The sequence below is a fragment of the Chiloscyllium plagiosum genome, unplaced genomic scaffold, assembly GCF_037043375.1.
Source record: "Chiloscyllium plagiosum isolate Xiang-an unplaced genomic scaffold, Cpla_swu_hap1 HiC_scaffold_7, whole genome shotgun sequence".
Lineage (NCBI taxonomy): Eukaryota > Metazoa > Chordata > Chondrichthyes > Orectolobiformes > Hemiscylliidae > Chiloscyllium > Chiloscyllium plagiosum.
Genome location: NW_028270145.1, coordinates 60,056,264 through 60,081,123, shown reverse-complemented (window position 1 = coordinate 60,081,123; position 24,860 = coordinate 60,056,264). Strand labels below are relative to the sequence as shown.

The 24,860-nt window shown below is 41.6% G+C and overlaps 1 protein-coding gene across 5 annotated transcripts in view; it reads right to left on the bottom strand.

Moving 5' to 3' along the window:
• Window positions 1-24,860, bottom strand: part of galnt13 (polypeptide N-acetylgalactosaminyltransferase 13) — a 421,608-nt gene that overhangs the window by 166,294 nt on the left and 230,454 nt on the right. For all 5 annotated transcript variants that reach the window (XM_087989066.1, XM_043693775.2, XM_087989067.1 and 2 more), the window contains exon 5: window positions 11,026-11,233. In XM_087989066.1, the coding sequence (XP_087845192.1) occupies window positions 11,026-11,233 (208 nt within the window). The remainder of the gene's footprint in view (window positions 1-11,025; window positions 11,234-24,860) is intronic.

The window sequence follows — 24,860 nt, the reverse complement described above, 5'->3', positions numbered from 1 at the left end:
AAAGACAGGTAACCTGTGTAGCTTGGTTCTTAAAATTGTAATACATTTACAAATGTGCATTTCCATTTACAATAAAGTCTCAATAATGCCTCCGAGGTACTTTCAGAAGTATTTCTTTTTGATGCCACTATATGTACTGTGAAGGGCAACTCCTGGCTGGCAGTACTTGGCCTGGTACACAGCTGAGCTGAGCATTAACAATGATGCTGGTTCCAGAAATCCCAGGCAGTCCCACTAATAATGAATACAACGCTGCTGGTGAGAGAGCAGATAGCACAAGCAGGACACCATAGAAGTGGGTGCATAGATAATGAGGTGAGTTGCTGACAACAGCATGAGATAACTCACTGGCAGAAAGCCTCCATGAAACTCACCAAAATTGACATCCAGGCAATTTCTGGTATATTTCAGCCCATTGACACAAATTGTAAAAACTGAGCCCCCTGCACAGATAGCAGCCAATAAAAATCAGTCAGCATCCACCCTCAGAATGGTTGATGGGTTCTTGAATTAGCACTGTGGCTATGATTTACTTTTTATGAAAACGTACACTCTTTACAAAATGAACTGCAGTCAATAATTACATTTACTGAAAGTAACTGTGTTCAACATAGAGTTAAGTTTGATTGAAATGACATAATGGTGCACATAGTGAAATAATAGATCCATATGTTGTCTGCAATGTGCAACCAAACCTTAACCCTAAAAATAAAAATGAAATTAACATGATAAATCACCAGTGTTCAGAAACACAGATGGTTGCATTATTTTGGTCAAAACATGCAAGTTAATGAGTTTGTGCAGATACCAATTATGGGAAAATTCAAATTTTAACATGATTTTTGTATCAAATTATAATGACTTATTAAACATCTATTTACTCAAACAGAAAGCTCCCATAATTAAAATATAACTAAAAGAAAACTGAAATAATAACAGCAAAGCCAAATAAGGAAATAAAATATAATTGTTAGAGCTAGAAGCAGCAAGTGTTTCTTATTTTAAAACTCTAGCATCGTATAATTAATGACAGCTTGGAGATTTCTCTTGAGTAATTTAAGTATAATTTCACAGAAATCAGCAGAAAACAACATAACACATGACTTCAAATACAAATTATCGCCAGTACAATTTGTTCTCTTCCACCTTTTGGGTTAGTTTTAAAAAGATTGTACTAGGTGCAAATCATTCCTAAAAAAATTGGCCAAGCCCCACAATGAGTGAGACACCAATTCTACTCATTGCACTCATTTGTAGGCCTTAGCGATGCATCAAAAGGCATACTGCATCTTTAGACAAAAGGGGATGGATCGTACATTTTTGTCTAAGTTTCATCGAGTGTTTAATGGAGGTATTTCTGTCGTGAGACACAGCAAGTTTCCTCAATGTATCTTACCAAATTTGCCTGATCAATGACCTACATGCTCCTGTGGTGTCCATCATGTTTGATTCTGGTCCTAACTTAATACATACCATTCCCAGAATGACTTGTCACTCAACACTTATCCGCTGAAAGATATGCTCCTCCTCTACTCATACCATCTTTAAAAAGTCACTGCCTCTGGACAACTACTGATTTCAGAAGCTGCCCAGCTCAGTCAAGGACAGAATCTGATCATATGGAAAAGGGCAACATGACGCAACAATTCTCTGACAGACAACTGGAAGTTCTGATCAAGGGGTGGTGCGGAGGAGGGCAGTCTTCTTCCTAGAGGAATGAATGAAGAGACCACACCACTAGCTCCTAGCAGCCTGAATCAAAGTCACCACCTGAGTCAGTGCTATATTCACAGTTTGGAGCAATGGTCAGCAGTCTGTGCCAATAAAAATGGCCAATATAACTGCCACCTTACACCCACTCTATTTCTGCTACTGTATCCTCCTCCCTTACAAGGCTCATGCTCTGCCCACCGTACTACTGTCTGTAACATCTTCCCTCACTTGTTCTCACCTCCCAAACAACCAACCCTATGTAGCCTCAGTGCTGCCTCACTATCTCAGAACACTCACCACTTCTCACTCCACCTCCCCATGCTGCACCAGCACTAACAGTTGTGCCACACACTTTCACCTCTGAATTCTTCCTTTTATTTCATTACAGGAGAAACTCATAATAGGGAAGGAACAGCCCAAATGGGTGGAGGAGTGCCTGGCCCCTGAGGAGAGAATCCAGGCCCTCAGAGTAAACCCGAACCATTCCTTTGGGGAAGTTGAGACATTCATGACTCATGAAACAAGTAAATATCACTCTTCATTGCACACACCTCTCACATTAACCCCAAGGTCAATGTTATACATTGCAGGCCTAATTGCCTTTTCTCTTCTCTAAATACAGCCAACATGTCTACTACCATCGTAGTGAAACAGCCTATTCTTCCAGAAGCCACCTCCTTGACCTCTGAGGACATCAGAAACGAGGTTTCCTACTGCACCCACAACCAGCTTAAATACAACCACCTCACTGGGAATGTTAGAGTGTGTGGGAAATCAATCTGGTGAGCACCTCTGTGACAACTCCACAGCTGGATCAAGAAGAAAAACCCAAGGCCTCTGGCAGTCAGCGGGCTGCTGAAGACCAGGTAAAAACAATGACTGCAGATGCTGGAAACCAGATTCTGGATTAGAGTGGTGATGGAAAAGCACAGCAGTTCAGGCAGCATCCGAGGAGCAGGAAAATCGATGTTTCGGGCAAATGCCCTTCATCAGGAATACAGGCAGAGTGCCTGAAGGGTGGAGAGATAAATGAGAGGAGGGTGGGGGTGAGGAGAAAGTAGCATAGAGTACAATAGGTGAGTGGGGGTGGGGATGAAGGCGATAGGTCAGGGAGGAGGTTGGGGGAAGGTAACAAAGAGTACAATGGGTGAATGGGGGTGGGATGAAGCTGATAGGTCAGACAGGAGGGTGGAGTGGATAGGTGAAAAGAAAGATAGGCAGGTAGAATAAGTCATGGGGACAGTGCTGAGCTGGAAGTTTGGAACTGGGGTGAGGTGGGGGAAGGGGAAATGAGGAAACTGTTGAAGTCCACATTGATGCCCTGAGGTTGAAGTGTTCCGAGGCGGAAGATGAGGCGTTCTTCCTCCAGGCGTCAGGTGGTGAGGGAGCAGTGGTGAAGGAGGCCCAGGACCTCCATGTCCTCGGCAGAGTGGGAGGGGGAGTTGAAATGTTGGGCCACGGGGCGGTGTGGTTGATTAGTGCGGGTGTCCCAGAGATGTTCCCTAAAGCGCTTTGCTAGGAGGCGTCCAGTCTCCCCAATGTAGAGGAGACCGCATCGGGAGCAATGGATACAATAAATTATATTGGTGGATGTGCAAGTAAAACTTTAATGGATGTGAAAGGTTCCTTTAGGGCCTTGGATGGAGGTGGGGGAGGAGGTGTGGACACAGGTTTTGCAATTTCTGCGGTGGCAGGGGAAAGTGCCAGGATGGGAGGGTGGGTTGTAGGGGGGTGTGGACCTGACCAGGAGGGAATGGTCTTTGCGGAAGGTGGAAAGGGGTGGGGAGGGAAATATATCCCTGGTGGTGAGGTCCGTTTGGAGGTGGCGGAAATATCGTCGGATGATTTGGTTTATGAGAAGGTTGGTAGGGTGGAAGGTGAGCACCAAGGGGGTTCTGTCCTTGTTATGGTTGGAGGGGTGGAGTCTGAGGGTGGAGGTGCGGGATGTGGACGAGATGCTTTGGAGGGCATCTTTAAACACGTGGGAAGGGAAATTGCGGTCTCTAAAGAAGGAGGCCATCTGGTGTGTTCTGTGGTGAAACTGGTCATCCTGGGAGCAGATATGGTGGAAGCAGAGGAATTGGGAATACGGGATGGCATTTTTGCAGGAGGTGGGATGGGAAGAGGTGGGAATCGGTGGGTTTGTAAAAAATGTCGGCGTCAAGTCGGTCGTCATCAATGGAGATGGAGAGGTCCAGGAAGGGGAGGGAAGTGTCAGAGATGGTCCAGGTAAATTTAAGGTCAGGGTGGAATGTGTTGGTGAAGTTGATGAATTGTTCAACCTCCTCACGGGAGCACGAGGTGGCGCAAATGCAGTCATCAATGAAGTGGAGGAAGAGATGGGGAGTGGTGCGGTGTAATTACGGAAGATGGACTGTTCTGGAGACCAGGCCCAGAAAGGAGCAAACTCAGTATTGTCAGCAACCAGGGACTTCATCCACACCTACAGGGAGGAACAGGAGCAACATATAGATATATAGGACACATTGGCCCTTGTTGCCCAGAAACAACAGCAGTGCAGTGAATTTTGTGACCATCTGGATGCCACCATGCAAAGCGTGATGGCTGAAGAAGATCCAAGTCCAGCTCATTCAGTCTGGAGAGACAACACACCTTCACTCCAACTCCCAGCCACTGGAGGTGTGACAATGGGAGTGAGACAGGGAACCTGAAACACACTCCAGGTGCCCCATGCTCTCAACTGCTCACTTGTGCCATAAGACACCAGCTGGAGGAGGAACCACACACAGTCCCTCAGATCCTACGGAATGAGAAAGATACAAAGACCAGTAAAGGGTCACAAAACAGCTTATAAGAGCTACTAAAGGGATTGTGAAAGGAAACTTGCCAAGGACAGCAAAATCAAATAAAGAAATTTTATAGGTATATAAAGGGAAAACAAGTGGTCAGGAGCAATGTTAGCCCACTAAAGACTGAAAGTGAGGATACTGTCAATGACAATGGGGAAATGGCAGACATGTTGAATAATATTCCACCTCAGTATTTACAATAGAGGAGGAGGATAGCTTGCTGAAAGTCACAAGGAAATTAATAGTGGATCAGGAACAGGGACTGAATAAAACATCGTAATGGGGAAATTAATGGAATTAGAGTGTGACAAATCTCTAGGACCTGATAGTTTTCATCCAAAAGTGTTACAGGAATTAGGAAAGGATATTGTAGCTGTCCTCATTTTAATCTTTCAGAGTTCTCCAGATACAGGAGTCATCCTACGGGATTGAAAAATTGCACGTCACTCTTTATTTTAAAGGGTGGAAGTGGATAACCAGGGAATGACAGACCAGTTGGTCTAACATCTGCAGTGGAGGAAATGTTGGGAGCTTATAATCAAGCTTATGAGGTAACATAAAACTTTGAGAATTTTCAGTTAATCAGGGAGAGATGGTATGAAGTCATGGCAAATAGGTCATGCCTGACAAACCTCTTTGAATGTTTGAAGAGGTGACTATGGTATATACAGGGAATGTCTAGGGATGTTTTGAATATGGACTGCCAGAAGGCATTTGATAAAGTACCACATAAGAAACTGTTAATGAACATAGAAGCCATGGAATTGAGGGCAAATTAATGACATGACTGGGAAATTGGTCGAGTGGCAGCTGACAGAAAATAGGAAGAATGGGCATTTGGTAGGAATGTGACCAGTGGTAGCACAGGTCCTCAATTGTTTACATTCTTTATTAACTATTTGGATAATGGCATAGAAAGTCATATATCCAATTTGCTGATGACACAAAGTTAGACAGCACTTTAGATAGTGTAGATGATAGGATAAAAATATAAAGGCAGATCGATAGACTAAGTGAATGGGCAAAAATATGGCTGAATTCGATGGTTAGGTGATCCATTTTAAACTGGAAAAGGATATAATATTTTCCGGATGGTATGAAGTTAAATATAGTGGATGTCTAAAGAGATTTTGGGTGGAGAAGCAAAGATCTTTAAAACGTTACAAACAGGTGCAGAAAATAATCAAGAAAGCTAATGGAATTCAAGGCTTAACATCAAGTGGACTGAAAGGATGCAGAAGTTATGCTGTAAGTGTACCAAAGAGTCAATAAAGTGTGAAGCTGGGAAAAGCACAGCAAGTCAAGCAGCATGAGAGGAGCAGGACTGAAGAAAGGTTCCACTCTGAAACATTGACTTCCCCGTCCTCTGATACTGCTTGACCTGCTGTGCTTTCTCCAGCTCCACACTTATTTGACTCTGAATTTCCAGCATCTGCAATCCTCACCATCTGCAAGTATACAAAACCCAAGTTAGACCCCACGTGGAGTATCGTGAGCTGATCTGGGCAGCAGACCTTAGGAAGGATACGCTGGCATTGGAGGGAGCACAACATTGGTTTACAAGAATGATACCTGGATTCCAGGGATTAATTAGGAGGAGCAATAACACAAATTATGACTATTTTATCAAGAATTTAGGAAGTGAAGGAGTGATTGATCCAAGTCTTTAAGATATTAATAGGAAAAGAAAGGATAGATGAAAGATTAATCATTTCCATTGGTTGGAAATTCTAAAACTGGAGGGCATTGTTGGAAAATTAGGGCCAGTCTGTTCAGGAGAGATGTTAGGAACTACACACACAAAGGGTGGGAGATGTTTGGAACACTCTTCCACAAATGGCAGAGGATAGAAGATCACATGTTAAATTTACCTTGCTCAGATTTAAAATTTTGCTAAGCAAAGGTATTGAGAAATATGGGTCACAGATCAGCAATGACCTCACTGAATAGTGGAACAGGGTCAAGGGGCTGAATGGCCTATTTCCTAGTTCGATGTTCCCATGTCTCCACTCAGAACACTCCAAGGGTGGTCAGGCTCACCAACATCTCCTGCCTGCTCCACTCTGGCCTCAGAGGTTAAAGCTGAAGTGGGTCAATTTGCATCAGTAACAGGGTTTCCAGCATTCCGGACTGTCCAGCCACAAAAGCCCCAAGGACCACACCTCCAAAGCCAACAGGTTCCACTGATGAGCATGCTCTCTCCACCAGCTGTGGAACGACCCCACCTATGGCACTAAAGCAGAATGGTAGAAGGGAGCGGGGGACCAAAGACAAAGAAGGCGATTTACTGTTCATATTGGACGCATAGTTGACAATGCACTGCATGTGATATGACACTTTCTTAGAAATGTCATTAATTTCACTTACATGTCTTTGATTATACATCTCTTTGCGTGGCCCAAAGTATAATTTTTACAGCATGAAGCATGACTGCATGAGCACGGATGATGTACAATTGATAGACATATGCTGCATCATATGGAAGGAAGAGGGGCAAGGCATTTACAGAGCTGCCAATACGTTTGGTCCTCCCCATACAAAGTCTCTCTTCTTTCATGGCCCCTATATCCAAAAGTGGAGGAATGTGGTCATGACGATCTTCTTCTTCATTATGCAGTTTCAACCTCTAGCACAATTTTTTTTAGATTAGATTACTTACAGTGTGGAAACAGGTCCTTCGGCCCAACAAGTCCACACCGACCCTCCGAAAAGCAACCCACCTAGACCCATTCCCCTACATTTACCCAATTTAGCATGGCCGATTCACATAACCTGCACATTTTTGGACTTTGGGAGGAAACCGGAGCACCCAGAGGAAACCCACACAGGCACGGGGAGAATGTGCAAACTCCACATAGACAGTTGCCTGAGGCGGGAATTGAACCTGGATCTCTGGCACTGTGAGGCATCAGTGCTAACCACTGAGCCACCATGCCGCCAGTGGAATGTGATAGTGAGCATGCCTCACTTAGTGGCTTACAACCACTATCTCAACATGTCAGTGCGCTTCCAACTATTCAAATCCCCTTCCTGCTGGCCTCCCATAGGCTTTGCACCTCTCGAGTTTCCTTCCCAACCTGTCTACATGAGCCTGCACTACCCACTTTTCCCTCCCACTCCCTGGCATACCAGGTGATCATGGTGGTCATTCACTACCACCGCCTCGAAGTCAAGATGCTCCTGATTATGGATGAAACCAGCTACCACATGACCCTTTTCCAAAAATCTTCATTCTTTACTATCTCACCCTTTTGCATATACTGTTGCCTCCTATTCAAAACTGTCATTTGCCCTTTCCCTCATCCTGCTGTCACTAATCCTGAAGAGTAACTTGCCAAGCTTTCTTCCCACAGCTGCTAATCGTCCTTACCCCTACCTCCTCCATTTCTGAAGATGAAGCCAATGCACTGATCATGGCTAACACTATTGAGTGACCAGTAGGACATCCCCAAATGAGAAGTGCCTCTGACTGGTGTACACTATACATCTGCCTGACCATGCTACTGCTAGCCTCCGGACTAGCTTCTGTGGAACCACAGGACTGACCATGGCTCACTTCCGGGGTTACAAGGTATAGACCCTTTAAGTGTGTAAAAGCAATTAGAGCAAGCAGGAAGTTGAAACCACCAAGTACTCATGGTTGTTTCCATGTCAAATTTTCTTGATGTCTAGCTTATTTGGCAAGTTTGGTAAGATAGAAAACTAAAGATTAATGAGGAGAGTTGGGCTATCAATAAAGTGTTTTAAAAAGCTGTAAACACCGTTAATTGGTAATTTGCCACTGCCTAATGAGAAATTCACAATGCTGTTTGTGAATAGCGTAAAAGATGAGTGAGATTCTCCCAAGGTTAAAATGGGCCTCACTGGACTTGGCATCCAATTCTCCCACAAATCTCACCATAGTGCATGTTGCTCAGACCCCTATAGGATTCTGCCCAAGGACTCCAAGAGGAATGTTTTGAAAATGTTTGAGTTCTTTTTCCTTATCTACTCTGAACCTGATTCAGGAATGGTGCTGTCTTTTTTTTCCCAGAAGTTATATTCTATAACTTAAGTGTGATGCTCAATAGCGTTAGATTGCCAAGTTGGTTTTGAATGATAAACCCATTTTAGTCATATTGATCAAAATTTGGTGAGCTTTTTACTCTTAGATGTCTCAACTTTTAAAAATATATATTTTGAAATATTTCATCATTGAGTTAATTCATGCTAGAGTTTACATTCATGATCATGTAAATTAAATTGAAAAACTAGGAAAAAAAATCTTCTTAAAACAAATGTAATTGTGGGCATAACTTGAACATTCAGTTTGAATGAAATTGGAAACTCCAATGGGTTATACCGAGCAAGGACTTTTTTTATTATGTACATAAAGTTAAGTGCAAGTTTTCTTATTGTCAGATGAGCTGCAATGTTTCTGCTGGCAATGCTCCTTCTGTTACAGTAAAAGTCACATCACCTGATTCTAAACCACTCATTAGGATTGTCTTACCATCTACTTCATCTTAACTGAACTATCTCAGTTGCACAGAAGTACTGCTATAAATCCCGGACCTACTCACACCAAATAAGTGTGCAACTCACTGTGAATAAACTAACACCAGAAAAGAATAAAAATGTTTTGGGATTCCAGTTACTTTCATAGGGTCAAGGTGGCAGGCTCATGTTGCCAAACTGGGAGCCAAATAGTATCTGTGGAATTCACCTTCAAAAGTATACAAATTGTCCGTTTTGATAAGCATTGATAAGCAACTGTCACACATTTTATTCTCTGCTCTATCTTTAGAAGAACAACAATAAACATGGAAAGATTGAATGAATTGGTCTCCAGAAATCCCATAACCTATCTGAAGTTACAATGGAAATTCAGGAGCATTCTGATGAGAATTCACTTCCTTATATTCTATTGAAAGAAGTCCAGAGGTGACCATCCTGAGAATGCACAGTGAAAATGGCATCACTCATTAAAATCAGATGATGTATTCTTGCTTAAATACAGTTTAGCTACAAAACATCAAAGGGCCACTAATATGTCTCAAAAAATATCCAAAATTCATCCAAAGGATATAGCCTAACAAAACAAAAGTCCATCAAACAAATTTAGATGTAAATTGTGCCTATCATTAAACCTAACAAAGTTTTCTTTTGTAATTCAGTAGTTATTACTGAAAAAAACAATTAACTACATTGGTGGATGGCACGGTGGCACAGTGGTTAGCACTGCTGCCTCACAGCGCCAGAGACCCGGGTTCAATTCCTGCCTCAGGCGACTGACTGTGGAATTTGCACGTTCTCCCCATGTCTGCGTGGGTTTCCTCCAGGTGCTCCGGTTTCCTCCCACAGTCCAAAGATGTGCAGGTCAGGTGAATTGGTCATGCTAAATTGCCCGTAGTGTTAGGTAAGGGGTAAATGTAGGGGTATGGGTGGGTTACGCTTCGGCGGGTCGGTGTGGACTTGTTGGGCCGAAGGGCCTGTTTCCACACTGCAATGTAACCTAATCTAATCTACATGTACCTTTAGCTGGTACTGAAAAGGTGTATTCATTTTTGTCCATTATTAGTTGCCAAACATTTATTTTTCAGAGAACATATAATGAAAATCTATTTTAATGATTCTCTCCAGAAAAAATTCAAAGCAACTTAATTAAAATGCTATTGACATAGACGTATTGCAAGGCTTTCAGGATAAAATTTCATTTTATAGTTTCTTAAAATAAACTATTCTTTGATGGTTTTGTTTGATTATATTATTAATTATTTAAAGAGAGGACAAAACATGAACTTACCTATACAAACTAACAAGTAAAGATACAAAAGTAAAATAAATAGCTCTACTCGGTTAATACCCGCATTTTAGAAATGTTTGATGTTTAATCTTGTCCTGGAAGATATTTGGTTTTGTTTTCAAGAAAGGTTAAGGCAATTCAACAGATCTGTTGACATTCAACAACAGGTTTCAGTTTGTTCTTTCTGTAAATAACAAGTGTACACAAATAATTTCTCCAGTAAGACTAATTCAGCTAAAATTAAACCAAATTAAGTAGACGTAATTGTTCTCCCTCATGCAGCTTTCTAAATCCTAGTAATCTCAACAAAGTTTGAGCACAAACTCTTCAAATTTCTTTGCAGGATATGGATGCTTGACAGGATCTAATATTCAAGTTTAAATGTGGAGGAAATGCAGCAAGTGATAGATGCGGATTATGTTACAGTTCAAAATATTTATAAATTTAGAAAATGTAACAGAAATAGATATTTATTCTCAGCATAAGCCTGAAGCTTCAGGAGGATAATAACATTTGACAATTTCAAATAAACCCAATATGCCTTTGTCGAAACAAAAACTACCTTTCAAACAATTGGGAGAATAACTGTGAAGAGGCACAGTTTTATTTGCAAGTAATTGTTTTGAAAATTGTTAAGATTCACAAAGGTAGTTCAAAATCAAATCACAACAGGCAGATGTATTATTCCTTTCATATGGCAGGATTGGTATCATATACCTGCTTTCTTTTATTCTTGCCAGTAGGGGCTCAAGCCAGCCAACAGTGCATTCACAGTGCGCATCGAGAAAAGTAATGACTTGGCCCTTTGAAGCAGCTGCTCCACGGAGCCTGGCGCGAATCAACCCAGATCGCTTCTCCATCCTAATTATCTTCACTGGAACTTGTAAATTCTTCACATAATTTTCTAAAGGTTTCTTCAGAAAATCTGCAGAGAAGATTTTCAAAACCAATTCATTCAACAACAATATCTGAACAATAACAGCAGTTCATTTGAGCAGTATGTGTGAATTCATTCAGTGATCTATTCTTACTTTTCTTACGTGCCTTTCGAAAAAAACAAACATTCTGAGCTATAAAGTGAGAAGTGCAATGTATTCTAGCATGTCCGAAATAAAAGGTACCATCGGAAAAGTTGTTTACATAATTTTTCTGTTAAACTGTATTTTATACCACAGCACATTATAAATGTTACTGCACCTGAAAAAGATTGCACCAAGGAGGTAGGACCTGTACAAGTTCTACAAGTTACACGTTTCTGAATAGACATGACTAGAGCTCCACAAGAACATATGCTAATGGTGTTGGGACACATTTAAACAAGTCAGACAGAAGGGAGAGAAGTGGAGATGAAATTACAAGTTAAAGTGCGAACAATGAGTCTGGAAAGCAGAGGAAACATGGGCTAGACAAGAAAATAGTTAGATTAGCAAGGTTAAATAGAATACATTCCAGTGCAAAGAGATTGACGAATAAGACAGAGGAGATGAGGGTAGAGATAGGCATGTGGGAATATAACATCTTGGCTATGACCAATACTTAGCTGCAGGTGGGAAAGATTGACAGTTAAATATTCCTGGTTAGAGGGTATACTTTTTTTTAAAATTCACTCATGGGATATGGCATCTCTGGCCTGGATGGCATTTATTGCCCGTCCCTTGTTGCACTTGAGAAGATGGTAGTGACCTGTCTCCTTGAACCGTTGTAGTCTGTACTCTGTAGGTTCCTTCAAGGTGGAAGTAGTTGTGGGCTTGGAAGGTGCTGTCTAAGGATCTTTAGTGAATTTCGACAGTACATCTTGTAGATAGGACACACTGCTGCTAGTGAGCATGGGTGGTGTAGGGAGTGGAGGGGAGTTTGGACCCAGTACAAGACCCGGTGGCATTAGCAGTGGCTGCATTGGTGAGGTGGGCCCAAAGTAGACAGTGGCAGGTTAAGTTTGGGCTGGTGCAGTTTCCAGCAGCATTGGCGAGGTCTGTCAAGGACTCAGTGGTGAGGCATTGGTGGAGGTGAGATGGCACTAAAGAGTGATGACATACGTCCCAGCGACGGCTGTGCTGCAAAGGGGACACATGCTTGACCACTAGGCCCATGGCCCATGATGGAGCACTTAACAAGAAGGACTGTAATGTTGGACACTATTTCTTTATTTCTTCATTTTATTGCTTTTATGTTCTATGTCTTGGTGTATTTTTTTCTATGTTTTAAGATTACTTCACCCTCCTGACTTGTTCCTTCCAAATGTTGGACAGGCTTTGGGGTGTCAGGCCAGTTATTCACCACTGCATTTCCAGCCTCTGACCTGCTCTTGCAGCCACCATATTTGTATGGTGAATCCAGTTCAGTTTTTGGTCAATGGAAACCACAAGGACATTGATAATGGAGAATTCCATGATGATAACACCATTGAATGTCAAGGCCTGGTGGTTAGATTGTCTCTTATTGGAGAGGGTCATTTATGTGGCACAAATGCTATGTGCCACTCTATTGCCCAAGCTTGGATACTGTCCAGGTCATATTGCATTTAAACGCAGACTGCTTTGGGATTTGAGTCACCACAAATAGCCCACTTCTGACCTTATGACAGAGAGAAGATCATTGATCAAGCAGCTGAACACGGTTAAGCATTGGACACTAACCTGAGGAGCTCCTGCAGAGATGTCATGTAGCTAAGATACCTGACCTCCCCAACAACAATTCTTTTTACGCATCAGGTATGATTCCAACCAGTGGAGAGTTTGCCTCCTGATAAACATTGATTCCAGTTTTGCCCGGGTTACTTGATGCCACACTCGGTCGAATGCAGCATTGATGTCAAAGGTTGTCACTTTCACCTCACCTCTGGAATTCAGCTCTTTTTCCCATGTTTGAACCATGGTAGTCGTGAGGTCAGGAGCTGAGAGGTCCTGGCGAAACCCAAACTGGGCATCACTGAGCAGGTTTTTGCTGAGCAAGTGCTGCTCGACACCACTGTTGATGACAGTTTCCAACATTTTGCTCAAAATTGAGAGTCAAATAATAGGTTGTAATTGGCTGGATTAGATTGTCCTGTTTTCTGTGTAGAGGTTGTCCCTGGGCAATTTTCCAACTTGTCGGGTAGGTACCAGTGTTGTAATCATATTTACTAGAACATCAGAGCATTACTGGAACATTGGCTATCGGAGTGAAAAGTTCTGGAGTACAAGTCTACTGCTGGAATGTCAACAAGACCCATAACCCTTGCATACCTAGTGCCTCCAACCATTTGTTTTTACATGGATTGAGCGTCTGAAGGCTACCACCTATGATGCTGGGAACCAATGGAGAAGGCCAAGATGGATCATCCACTTCTGGCTGAAAATTGCTGCAAATGCTTAGCCTTATCTTTTGCACTGATATGATGGCTCTTCCATCATTGAGGATGGGGATATTTCTGGAGCTTCCTCCTCCAGCAAGTTGGTTAATTGTCCAGCACCATTCATGACTAGACGTTGCAGGACTGCAGAGCTTAGATTTGATCTGTTGGTTGTGGGATCGCTGAACTCTATCATTTGCTGCTTACGTTGTTTGGCAGAAGGGAAGGAGAATGGGATAGAAGAGGACGAAAAGTGGAGGGGAGGAGGGCACAGTATTGATCAATGAATTAATTATAAGAGATGAGATATATCATGGAAGAATCATCAAATAAAGACGTAAAATAAAGAAGTAAAAAAACACAAAACATTTCTATGGGATATGCACTTTAGACCTCCATATTGTCAGGATGAGAGACATGATCAAATATCTAAATCAATTGTCACAGAAGTGTAAGAATAATAAAGCGGTAATAGTTTAACAACTTTCAGCTAATTTTAACTATCTACATATTAACTAGATGGTTTTGGTGTGGAGTATAAGAAAGGAGTGCAATTATGAAATTGCATTCAGGAGAACTTTTTTTAAGCCAACAAATAGAATACCCAACACGAGAGGGGGAAATTTTGAACCTAATATTTGTAAAATCGGTGTGGCAGCATTTTGAAGATACTGATCGTAACATTCATTAGATTTAGGATAGCTATGCAAAAGAGAAATGATGGGCAGGGAATACAAGTTCTAAACTGAGGAAAAGTTAATTTTACTGAGGTAAGATACAATTTTGCTTAAGTGGACTGGGAGCAGTTACTTGCAAATAAAACTCTGTCAGAACAGTGGGAGTTATTCAAGGCATAACTAAAGACAATACATGGCAAATCCATTCCCATAAAGGCAAACAGTGGGACCAAGACTGGAGAACCCTGGATGTTAAGGGACATAAAGATTAGAATTAAGGAAAAAGGAAATACTTATACCAGATACCATGAGCTCAATATGGCTGGGTCCCTACAGGAGTATAAACAGTGTTGGGGGAACTTAAAAAGAAAACTGGGAAAGCAAATGGATTGCATGAGAAAGCATTGGCAAATAGAACAAAGGAAAACCTAAAGAGGTTTTGAGGGAAAGAGTTAGGCCCATTAGAGATGATAGCAGTAATAAAGAACAAAAAACAATACAGCACAAGAAAAGGCCCTTCAGCCCACCAAGCCTATACTGATACATGGTGCCTTTCCAAACTAATAACTTCTTGCTTCCATCTGGTCCATATCCCTCAATTCCCTGCCCATTCATGTATCTGTCAAGATGCCCCTTAATTACTGATATTGTATCTGCATCTACAACTTCCTCTGGCTGCACCTACCACCTTCTATGTAAAACAAATGCCTCTCACATCTTCTTTAAACTTTCCCCCTTTTTAACTTAAACGCATGACCCCAGTAATTGACATTTCTACCTTGGGACAAAGACTCCGACCACCTTTTCTATCCATGCCTCCCATTATTTTGTAAACTTCTATCACGTGATCACTTTGCCTTTGACATTCAAGTGAAAACAAACCAAGTTTGTCCAATCTTTCCTCATTGCCTCCAAACCAGGCAATACCCTGGTAAATCTTTTCTGCGCCCTCTACAAAGCTTCCGCATCCTTCTGGTAGTGTTGCATACAGAAGTGGAAGCAATATTCCAAATGCGCCCAAGCTAAATTTCCATACAGCTGCAACATGGCTTATCAACCTTTATAGTCTATGCCCCAACCAATGAAGGAAAGCATGCCATACACCTTCTTGACCACCTTTGATGCCACTTTCAGGGAACTGTGGAGCTGAAAGCCTAGAGCCTTCTCTATGTTTATACTTCAGAGCACTCTGCCATTCACTGTATACTACCCTCCCACATTAGACATTCCAAAATGCATCACCTCATATTCATCTGGATTAAATTCCTTCTGCCATTTTGCTGCCAAAGTCTCCAGCCTATCTATATTTTTCTGTATCTTCTGGCAATCCTCCTCAATATCAACAGCTCCCTAATCTTTGTGTCATTCAAAAACTTTTACTCAGGCCACCTACATTTTTCTCCAAATCATTTCTATATGTTGCAGACAATAGGGTCCCAGGGCTGATCCCTGTGAAACACCATTGCTTGCAGATCTCCAGTCAGAAAAACAACTTTCTACTGTTATCTTTTGTCTTCTATGGCCATACCAGTTCTGTATCCATCATACCAGTCTACCATGGAGCCCGTTTGACTTCACCTTCTGTATCAGCCTGCCATGAGGGACCTTGCCTTGCTAAAGTCCACGTAGACAACATGTATTGTGCTGCCCTCATCAACCTTCAATTCCCAGGATTTATAAACTTAACAGTAAGGTCTTGAGGAGTGTTGCTGAACAAAGAGACCTTAGAGTGCAGGTTCATAGTTCCTTGAAAGTGGAGTCATGCGTAGATAGGATAGTGAAAAAAATGTTTAATATGCTTTCCTTTATTGGTCAGAGCACTGAGTATAGGATTTGGGAGGTCATGCTGCAGCTGTACAAGACATTGGTTAGGCCACTTTGGTCTCCCTTCTATAGGAAGGATGTTGTGAAACTTGAAAGAGTTCAGAAAAGACTTACAAGGAAGTTGCCAGGGTTGGAGAGTTTGAGCTACAGGGAGAGACTGAATAGGCTGCGGATGTTTTCACTGGAGTGTCGAAGGCTGAGGGGTAACCTTATAGAGGTTTATAAAATCATGAGTTGCATGGATAGGATAAATAGACACAGTCTTTTCCCTGAGGTGGGGGAGTCCAGAACTAGAGAGCATAGGTTTAGGGTGAGAGGGGAAAGATATAATCAGGATCTAAGGGCCAACTTTTCCATGCAGAGGGTGGTGCATGTAAGGAATGAGCAGCCAGAGGAAGTGGTGGAGGTTTGTACAATTACAACATTTAAAAGGCATCTGGTTGAATAAGAAGGTTTTAAAGGGACATGTGCCAAGTGCTGGCAAATGGGACTCGATTAATTGAGCATACCTAGTCAGCATGGACGAGTTGGACGGAAGTGTTTGTTTCCTTGCTATACATCTCTATGACTCTAATCATCTTTGTCATGTCCATAAAAATCAGGAATGAGACATGATCTCTCCCACACAAAGCCATGCTGCCGATTGCATATTTTTCCAAATGTGAGCAATTCTGTCCCTAAGGATCTTCTCCAATAATTTCCCATAAAGCTCACCAGCCTGTAATTTCCTGGATTATCCTTGTTGCCCTTTTAAACAAAGAAACAACATTGGCTGTTCTTTACTCTTCGGAGTCCTCTCCTGTAACTGAAGAGGATACAAAGATTGCATACAAGGCCCAGCAATCTCCTCCCTCGCCTCCCTCAGTATTTTGGGATAGATCCCATCACATCCTGGGGACTTACCTACCTTCATATTTTTCAAAACACCCAACACCACCTTTTTTTATATTAATATGCCCTTGAATATCAACAATCTGTGGGTAGGCCCAGAAGAGGCAAGTACACTCAATAGATACATAGCATCTCTCTTTACAATAGAAAAAGACAAAGCAAATATAGACACAGTGGAGGACTGTGAAATATAAGACATTAACATTGTGGGAGACAAGGTATTAGTGGGTTTAACAGCCTTAAAAGTAGATAATGTTGCAAACCCAGATGGGACGTATTCTATGTTGCTGATGGAAGCATTGGAGCAAATATCAGGGGCTCTGACAGCAATTTTCAAATCCTCCCTGATCACAGATTAATAGGGGGTAATCAGCATGGATTTGTCATGGGAAGGTTTTGCTACACAAATATGATGAAATCTTTGAGAAGCAAACCAGGCGTTTTAATCAGAATAATGTATTTGACATAGACCTTAGAAAGTTTTTTTGATAAGGATCCTCATGGCAGACTGGTCATGAAATTACGAGCCCCCTGAGATGCAAAGCGAAGTGGCATGTTGGATCCAATTTTGGCTGAGAGACAGGAAGCAGAGGGTGATGGCAGAAGGACATTGCTGTTTCTGGAAGTCTGTTTCCAGTGGGGATTCACAGGGGTCAACGCTGAGGCCTTTGCAACAAAATATTAAACTAAAACTCTCCTGACTCTCTTACATCTCAAGGCCAATAAGGATGGGCAACAAATGCTGGCCTTGCCAGTGCACGCCAATCCCTTGAGAGGGTAAAGAATAAATATACCGAGGATCTTTCCTCACTGACTTTTTAGTCTTTTCAATAGCTCAATCAAACCTCCTCAGATGTTTATGTGCTTCCATTTAAACCTATCAAAACTGTATATTAAATTTCTCATATTTACTTTCCTGACCTTGGTGTCACTCGATACTGCCTGTGACTTCGATGTCAAGATTAGAGTGGTGCTAGAAAAGCACAACAGGTCAGGCAGCATCCGAGGAGCAGGAAAATCGATGTTTTGGGCAGCAGCCCTTCATCAGGAATGAGGCTGGAAGCCGCGGGGGTGGAGAGATAAATGAGAGAGGGTGGGCCTAGGGAGAACATAGCTGGGAGTGCACTTCAGGGAACATCTCCGTGACACCCAAACCAATCAATCCCACCGCCCCATGGCCGAACATTTCAACTCCCCCTCCCACTCTGCCAAGGACGTGCATGTCCTGGGCCTCCTCCACCGTCACTCTCTCACCACCCGACGCCTGGAGGAAGAACGCCTCATCTTCCGTCTTGGAACCCTTCAACCCAGGGCATCAATGTGGACTTCACCAGTTTCCTAATTTCTCCTCCCCCCACCTTACCTCAATTCCAAACTTCCAGTTTAGCACCATCCTCATGACCTATCCCACCTGTCAATCTTCCTTCGCACCTATCTACTCCACCCTCCTCTCCGACCTATCACTTTTACCCCTTCCTTCCTCTAGGAGCAGGAGTAGGCCATCTGGCCCTTCGAGCCTGCTCCACCATTCAATAAGATCATGGCTGATCTTTTTGTGGCCTCAGCTCCATTTACCCACCCACCCACTGTAACCCTTAATTCTTTTATTGTCCAAAAAGGATCTATCTCAGCTTTAAAAACATTGACTGAGGAAGGCTCAACTACTTTACTGGGCAGAGAATTCCACAGATTCACAATCCTCTGGAAGTTCCTTCTCAATTCAGTCCTAAATCTGCTCCCCCAATTTTGAGGCTATGTCTTCTTGTCCTAGTTTCACCCGCCAATGGAAACATTCTTTTTACTTCTATCTTATCTATTCCCTTCATAACTTAATTATTTTTGTAAGATCCCCCTCATTCTTCTAAATTCAATGAATATAATTCCAGTCTAATCAGTCTTTCCTCATAAGTCAACCTCCTCAACTCCAGAATCAACCTCCTCTGCACCCCCTCTACTGCCAGTACATCCTTTCTCAAATAAGGAGACCAAAACCGCACACAGTACTCCATGTGTGGCCACACCAGCACCTTAGCTGCACCATAACCTTCCTGCTTTTAAGTTCAATTCCTTTAGCAATGAAGGACAAAATTCCATTTGCTTTCTTAATTATATGTTGCACCTGCAGACCAACCTTCTGTGATTCATGCACAAGGATACCCAGGTCCCTCTGCACAGCAACATGCTACATTTTTTTTTACCATTCAAGTAATAGTCCTTTTACTGTTATTCCTACCAAAATGGATGACTTCACATTTATTAACATTGTACTCTATCTGCCAGACCTCTGCCTACTCACTTAAACTTTGCAAAGTTTCACAGTACTCTACAAACTTTGGCCTACTACTCATCTTAGTATCATCTGCAAACTTTGACACACTACACATGGCCCCCAACTCCAAATCATTGATGCAAATTGTGAACTATTGTGGTCCCAACACTGATCCCTGAGGCACGCCACTAGTCACGAGGAAGCATCCAGTCCCATACAACCTATGCATGCTCCTGTTTTTTATGTTCTCATGTAGTATAACAACTGTGCTGAGTATTCAAGGGCACCAATCTGGAGGCTTGTTTTGTCTTCGGAATTTATTAATTTGTTACAATTAAAGTCCACCAGTTTCAATGGTGGGATTTGAACTCATCACCAAAGCGTTAGTCCAAGTTTCTGTTTACTGGCCAGATTTTCAGAAGATAAACTGTCTGCCAAAAGAATGAGAAAGTTATATTAAGAATTACAGAATGTGGAGGATGAGAAATTGAGATCAGTAGCACCCTTGTTCCGTGCACTTCGAGTGTTGTGATGTAAACTGAGATTTATAGATATAATTTTTGATGTTAGTGATTGTAAGTTTGGATTTCTGGTTTTTGAAACCAACAGGATGTGTGTGTATCTGGAGTTAATAATTAACTTGCACCTATTTCTGTAGCTGTGTTGACTTCTTTTTAAAACACTTTTGAATCTTAGCTTTAGAACTAATGGGTTTTTATTCGAGAATATGGTGCTGGAAAAACACAGCAGGTCAGGCAGCATCTGGGGAGCAGAAGAATCAACGTTTCAGGCAAAAGCCCTTCATCAGGAATCCTGATTTTGGGGCGGCACGGTAGCTCAGTGGTTAGCACTGCTGCATCACAGCACTAGGGTCCCAGGTTCAATTCCAGCTTCAGGTGATTGTCTGTGTGGAGTTTGCACATTCTCCCTGTGTCTGCATGGGTTTCCTCCGGGTGCTCCGGTTTCCTCCCACAGTCGAAAGATGTGCAGGTCAGGTGAACTGACCATGCTAAATTGCCCATAGCGCTAGGTGCATCAGTCAGAGGGAAATGGGCCTCGGTGGGTTACTCTTCAGAGGGTCAGTGTGGACTGGTTGGGCCGAAGGGCCTGTTTCCACATTCTAGGGAATCTAATCATTTAATCAAATTCCACAGCTGATCTTGGTGAACTACTCTCTGCTGTGAGTATCAGTTAAGTTTAATTTTTCGAAGATTTATAAAACTTGTGAATCTTCATTGTTTTTGATAATCTATAATAGTAAGTAGATGAGGATTTTTTATGCTTCACTGAGATGTCTTTTGATTATATTTTTAAAATTTAAAACCTAGGCAGTAGTGTTTTTAGATTAACAAGACTGCTATTTTCTGAGTCTGTAGATGAAGGTGCAGAGATGACCTTTAGAAGATTGAGGTGTTCTTCCTGTCAGATGTGGGAGAGAGAGAATTTCAATGCTCCTGATGATTATGTCTGCGGGAATCAGATCACATGGATTGGTTGGTGCCGCAGTTAGAGACAATCAAGAATTTACAGGAACCAGGCAGTGAAGGGGATGGAAGTTTCCTGGAAGATAGATACAGTCAAGTAGGTGGGTTACCTTTAGGAAATGTAGGAGACATAGGTACGTAGAGCAGGAATCTCCTCTGGCTATCCCCATCCCAAACAAGTATGCTGTTTTGGAAAATGTAAGGGGTGATGGAGTCTCAGGGAAATGTAGTACTGACAGCCAGGTTTCTGGTACCAAGACAAGCTCTAATGTAATATGGGGAAGTCAGGTTTCAAGCGATCGATTGTGATAGGGGCCCAGAACTAACATTTCTGCAGCTGACATTGAGACATTAGAATGGAGTATTGTTTCCCTGGTGCCAGAGTCAAGGACGTCTCAGAGAGGTTCAGGGAAGAGTGACTAACAGGAAGTCATCGTACACATTGGTACCATCGACATAGGAAAGGAAAGAGAGGAGATTCTGAAGGGAGAATAAAAGAAATTAGGCAGGAGGTTAAAACATAGATTCTTAAAGGTAGCAATATCTGGATTACTCCCAGTACCATGTGCTAGTGAGAGTAGGAATAGGAGGATAGATGAATGTGTGGTTGAGGAGCTGGTGCAGGAGGAAGGGATTCATATTTTTAGATCATTGAAACTTCTCCTGGGGTAAAGGTGATGTGTATGAGGAGGATGGGCTGCACCTGAATTGGAAGGGGATCAATATCCTGGCAGGGAGATTTGTTAGTTCTACTCTAGAGGATTAAATGACTAAGGGGGTTGGGTGGGATCCAAAGAGATGGTGAGTTAAGTTTAAGAGATAAGCTTAGTAAGTTTGCAGATGACACCAAAATAGATGGTGCAGTGGACAGTGAAGATGGTTACTTCACAGTACAAGATCTTGACTAGATGGGCCGGTGGGCCAAGGAGTGGCAGATGGAGTTTAATTTAGACAATTTGGTAAAGTAATTCAGAACAGGACTTACATACTTAATGTTAGGGCCTTGGAGTGCAGATTCATAGTTCCATGAAAGTGGAGTCGCAGTTGGGAAGGATAGTGAAGAAGGTATTTGCCTTTATTGGTCAGTGCATTGAGTATATGAGTTGGGACGTCATGTCGTATCGGACATTGGTTTTGAAATATCATTTCCCATGCTGTTCTCCCTGCCATAGGAAGGATGCTGTTAAACTTGAAAAGATTTACAAGGATGTTGCCAGGGTTTTAGCTTTAGGGAGAGGCTGAATAGACTAGGGCTATTTTCCCCCAGAGCATCAGAGACTGAGGTGTGACTTTCTAGAGGTTTATAAAATCATGAGGGGCATGGGTAAGATAAATAAACAAGATCTTGTCCTAGGTTGGGGGAATCCAGAACTAGACAGCATAGATTTAAGGTGAGAGGGAAAACATTTCAAATGGTCCTAAGGGACAACTTTTTCACTGAGGATGGGTATACATGGAATGAACTGTCAGAGGAAGTGGTCAATTCAAGCGCAGTTACATTGAAAAAACATTTGGACAGGTACATGATAGGAAAGGTTTAGAGAGAATTCAGAAGCCTGGTCAGCACGGATGAATTGCACCTAAGAATCTGTTTCTATGCTGTGTGACTCAATAACTGTTTATGAACAACTCCCTTCTCCTGTTAGTTACTATCTTCGCCTTCTGATCCTGAGCACAAGTGAAATGATTCCTCTATGTGTTTCTAGCCTTCTAGTGTTCAATATTACAGTTATTTTAACACCAATAGATTAAACACATAGCATTTTTATCATTGGATATAATGTTAATCTTGGGATTGCTCGCTTGAGTCTCAATTCCACCATTCATGATTCAAAAGACATGTTTGTGAAAATGTGTCAAAATGCAATGACAACAATCAAGGGTATTTAAATGCCAAAATAAAATCATTTCCGCAAAAAAAAATTGCATTGTCATTTTTGTTTCAAATCGGTGTGATATTCTACTAAATATTTGTCTAGATGAGGCATACTTGTTCTCAAAGAGTGGTTTACTGAAAGCTGCTTAGTAAGATTTCCGCCTGTTCCTTAATGTGCTTAAATGAGGATAAAGCAGAAAGATTTGAGGATTAAAAGCATGACTCATACTGTGAACGTTTTTTTGTAGCTTGAATACTGTGTAGCAAATTACCAAAAATATTTGTTGGAAGTAGCTTGAATTGAGCTTCACTAAATGTAAGTTTAATTTTCAGCACTTTATATTATTCTACAATCAAGATGTACAAAATTGAAACAAAAACTGAAATTGCTGGAAAAGCTCAGCAGGTTGGCAGTATCTGTGAAGAGAAATCAAAGTTAATTTTAACAAAATTGAAACCATCACTCCAAATGAGTGAAGTGCAAGAATGAACAGGTCCTGTAAGTTCCACATCAGTATTGTCTGTAGTTCTGTTAAATTGGGTGATGTGTGGTTTCACATGGGAAAAAATACAGATGGCAGTTGTGATATGATAACACTGAGAGACTGGTCTTTTGTATATGTTCAAAGGCACATCTCAGTGTTAACAAGATTAACTTCCATTAGCAAATATAGCAGGATCTGTCTGCCTTACATCTATGTGTGACCTTGAACAGAAGGCAATATCCAATTCTGAGTCTACAGTGACAGTACATTACCTGTTTATAATACAATAGAATACATGCTTAAATGTTAGCCAGCATCACAAGAGATTTAGACTTGATCATTAACTTCATTAGTAGCAGAAAAAGTGCTCAGATATACCTAGTTTGCTAAGGCTGGTGGGGGGGTTGGGGAGGGAGGAGGAAATGATGGCATAGTAATGTCACTGGATCAGTAATCCAGTGACTCGGTAATGATTTGGGGATATGGTTCAGCTGCCACCATAGCAGCTGGTGGAATTTAAGTTCAATCAATATAACAAGAAGATAAAGCTTATGACAGTGATCAAGAAACTATCATGGATTTCAGCAGATAAAAATGGCTCACTAATGTCCTTTAAGGAAGGAAATCTACTTGCCTTACCAGCTGTGGCCTACATGTGCTACGCCAGTGTAGTCTACTTTTAAATACCTTCTGAAATGGCTTAGAAAACGATCCTGTTCAAGTGCAATTAAGATGGCAATAAATGCCGGCCTTGACAGCAGCATTCCCAACCCATGAAAGAATAAAGTACAAGTAGAAACATGTGCTGTTAAAAGGTTGATGATGAGTTATCCTGCCTGTTCAACCAATTTCACTCTCTGTAATCTAACTGGATGCCATGTTTCCTACTTTACAATAATTACCACACTCAGAGTCATTCAATGGCTGGAAAATACTTTGGTGCATCCACTGGTCATGAGTCTTTCTTCATTTTGCACATACAGAATTAATAGAAATACAAATTTGTTCAATCGCAGACCTAACATAAATCTTTGCTTTGGCCTAGTCTAATTATTAACATTAGATTGACTCAAAAGTCTCAGTTGTTTGAATTTATCCATGGGCATTCAAGAACCTGATAAAATATTTGTAGGCCAATATTACTGCAAGATAGAAGAGGCTAACTTTGAATTACTTTCAAAAACTTTCATGTAGGGCAGGATTTCCAAATTTGCAGATGACTCAAATTGTAGACTATTGTGAACTGTGAGGTGAGAATTAAAAACTTCAACAGGACACAGACAGGAGAGGTGGAATGGGTGCACATGTGATAGTTGAAGTTTAATGCAGAGAAGTATGAAGTGATAGTTTGGTAGGAAGAATGAGGAAAGGCAAAATAAAGGATACGATTCTAGACAGAAACCATGTATATGTTCATAAATTCTAGAAGGTGGTAGGATAAATGGGAAAGCAGTAATTAAGGCAAGTGGGATCCATGACTTTACAAATTGAGACAAAGAACGTGAAAACTAGGAAGTTATGTTAAACTTCAATAAAATGTGCATTAACTGTAGGATTGTGATCAATTTTAGGCACCACACTGTCAGCAGGAGAGGAAAGCACAGGATAAGGTGAAGAAAACTATTACAAGAATAGTTCCAGAGATAAGACACCTGAATTACATAGAGAGATTTGTGAAAACTGGGATTGTTCTTTAGAAAAGGTTGAGAGGAATT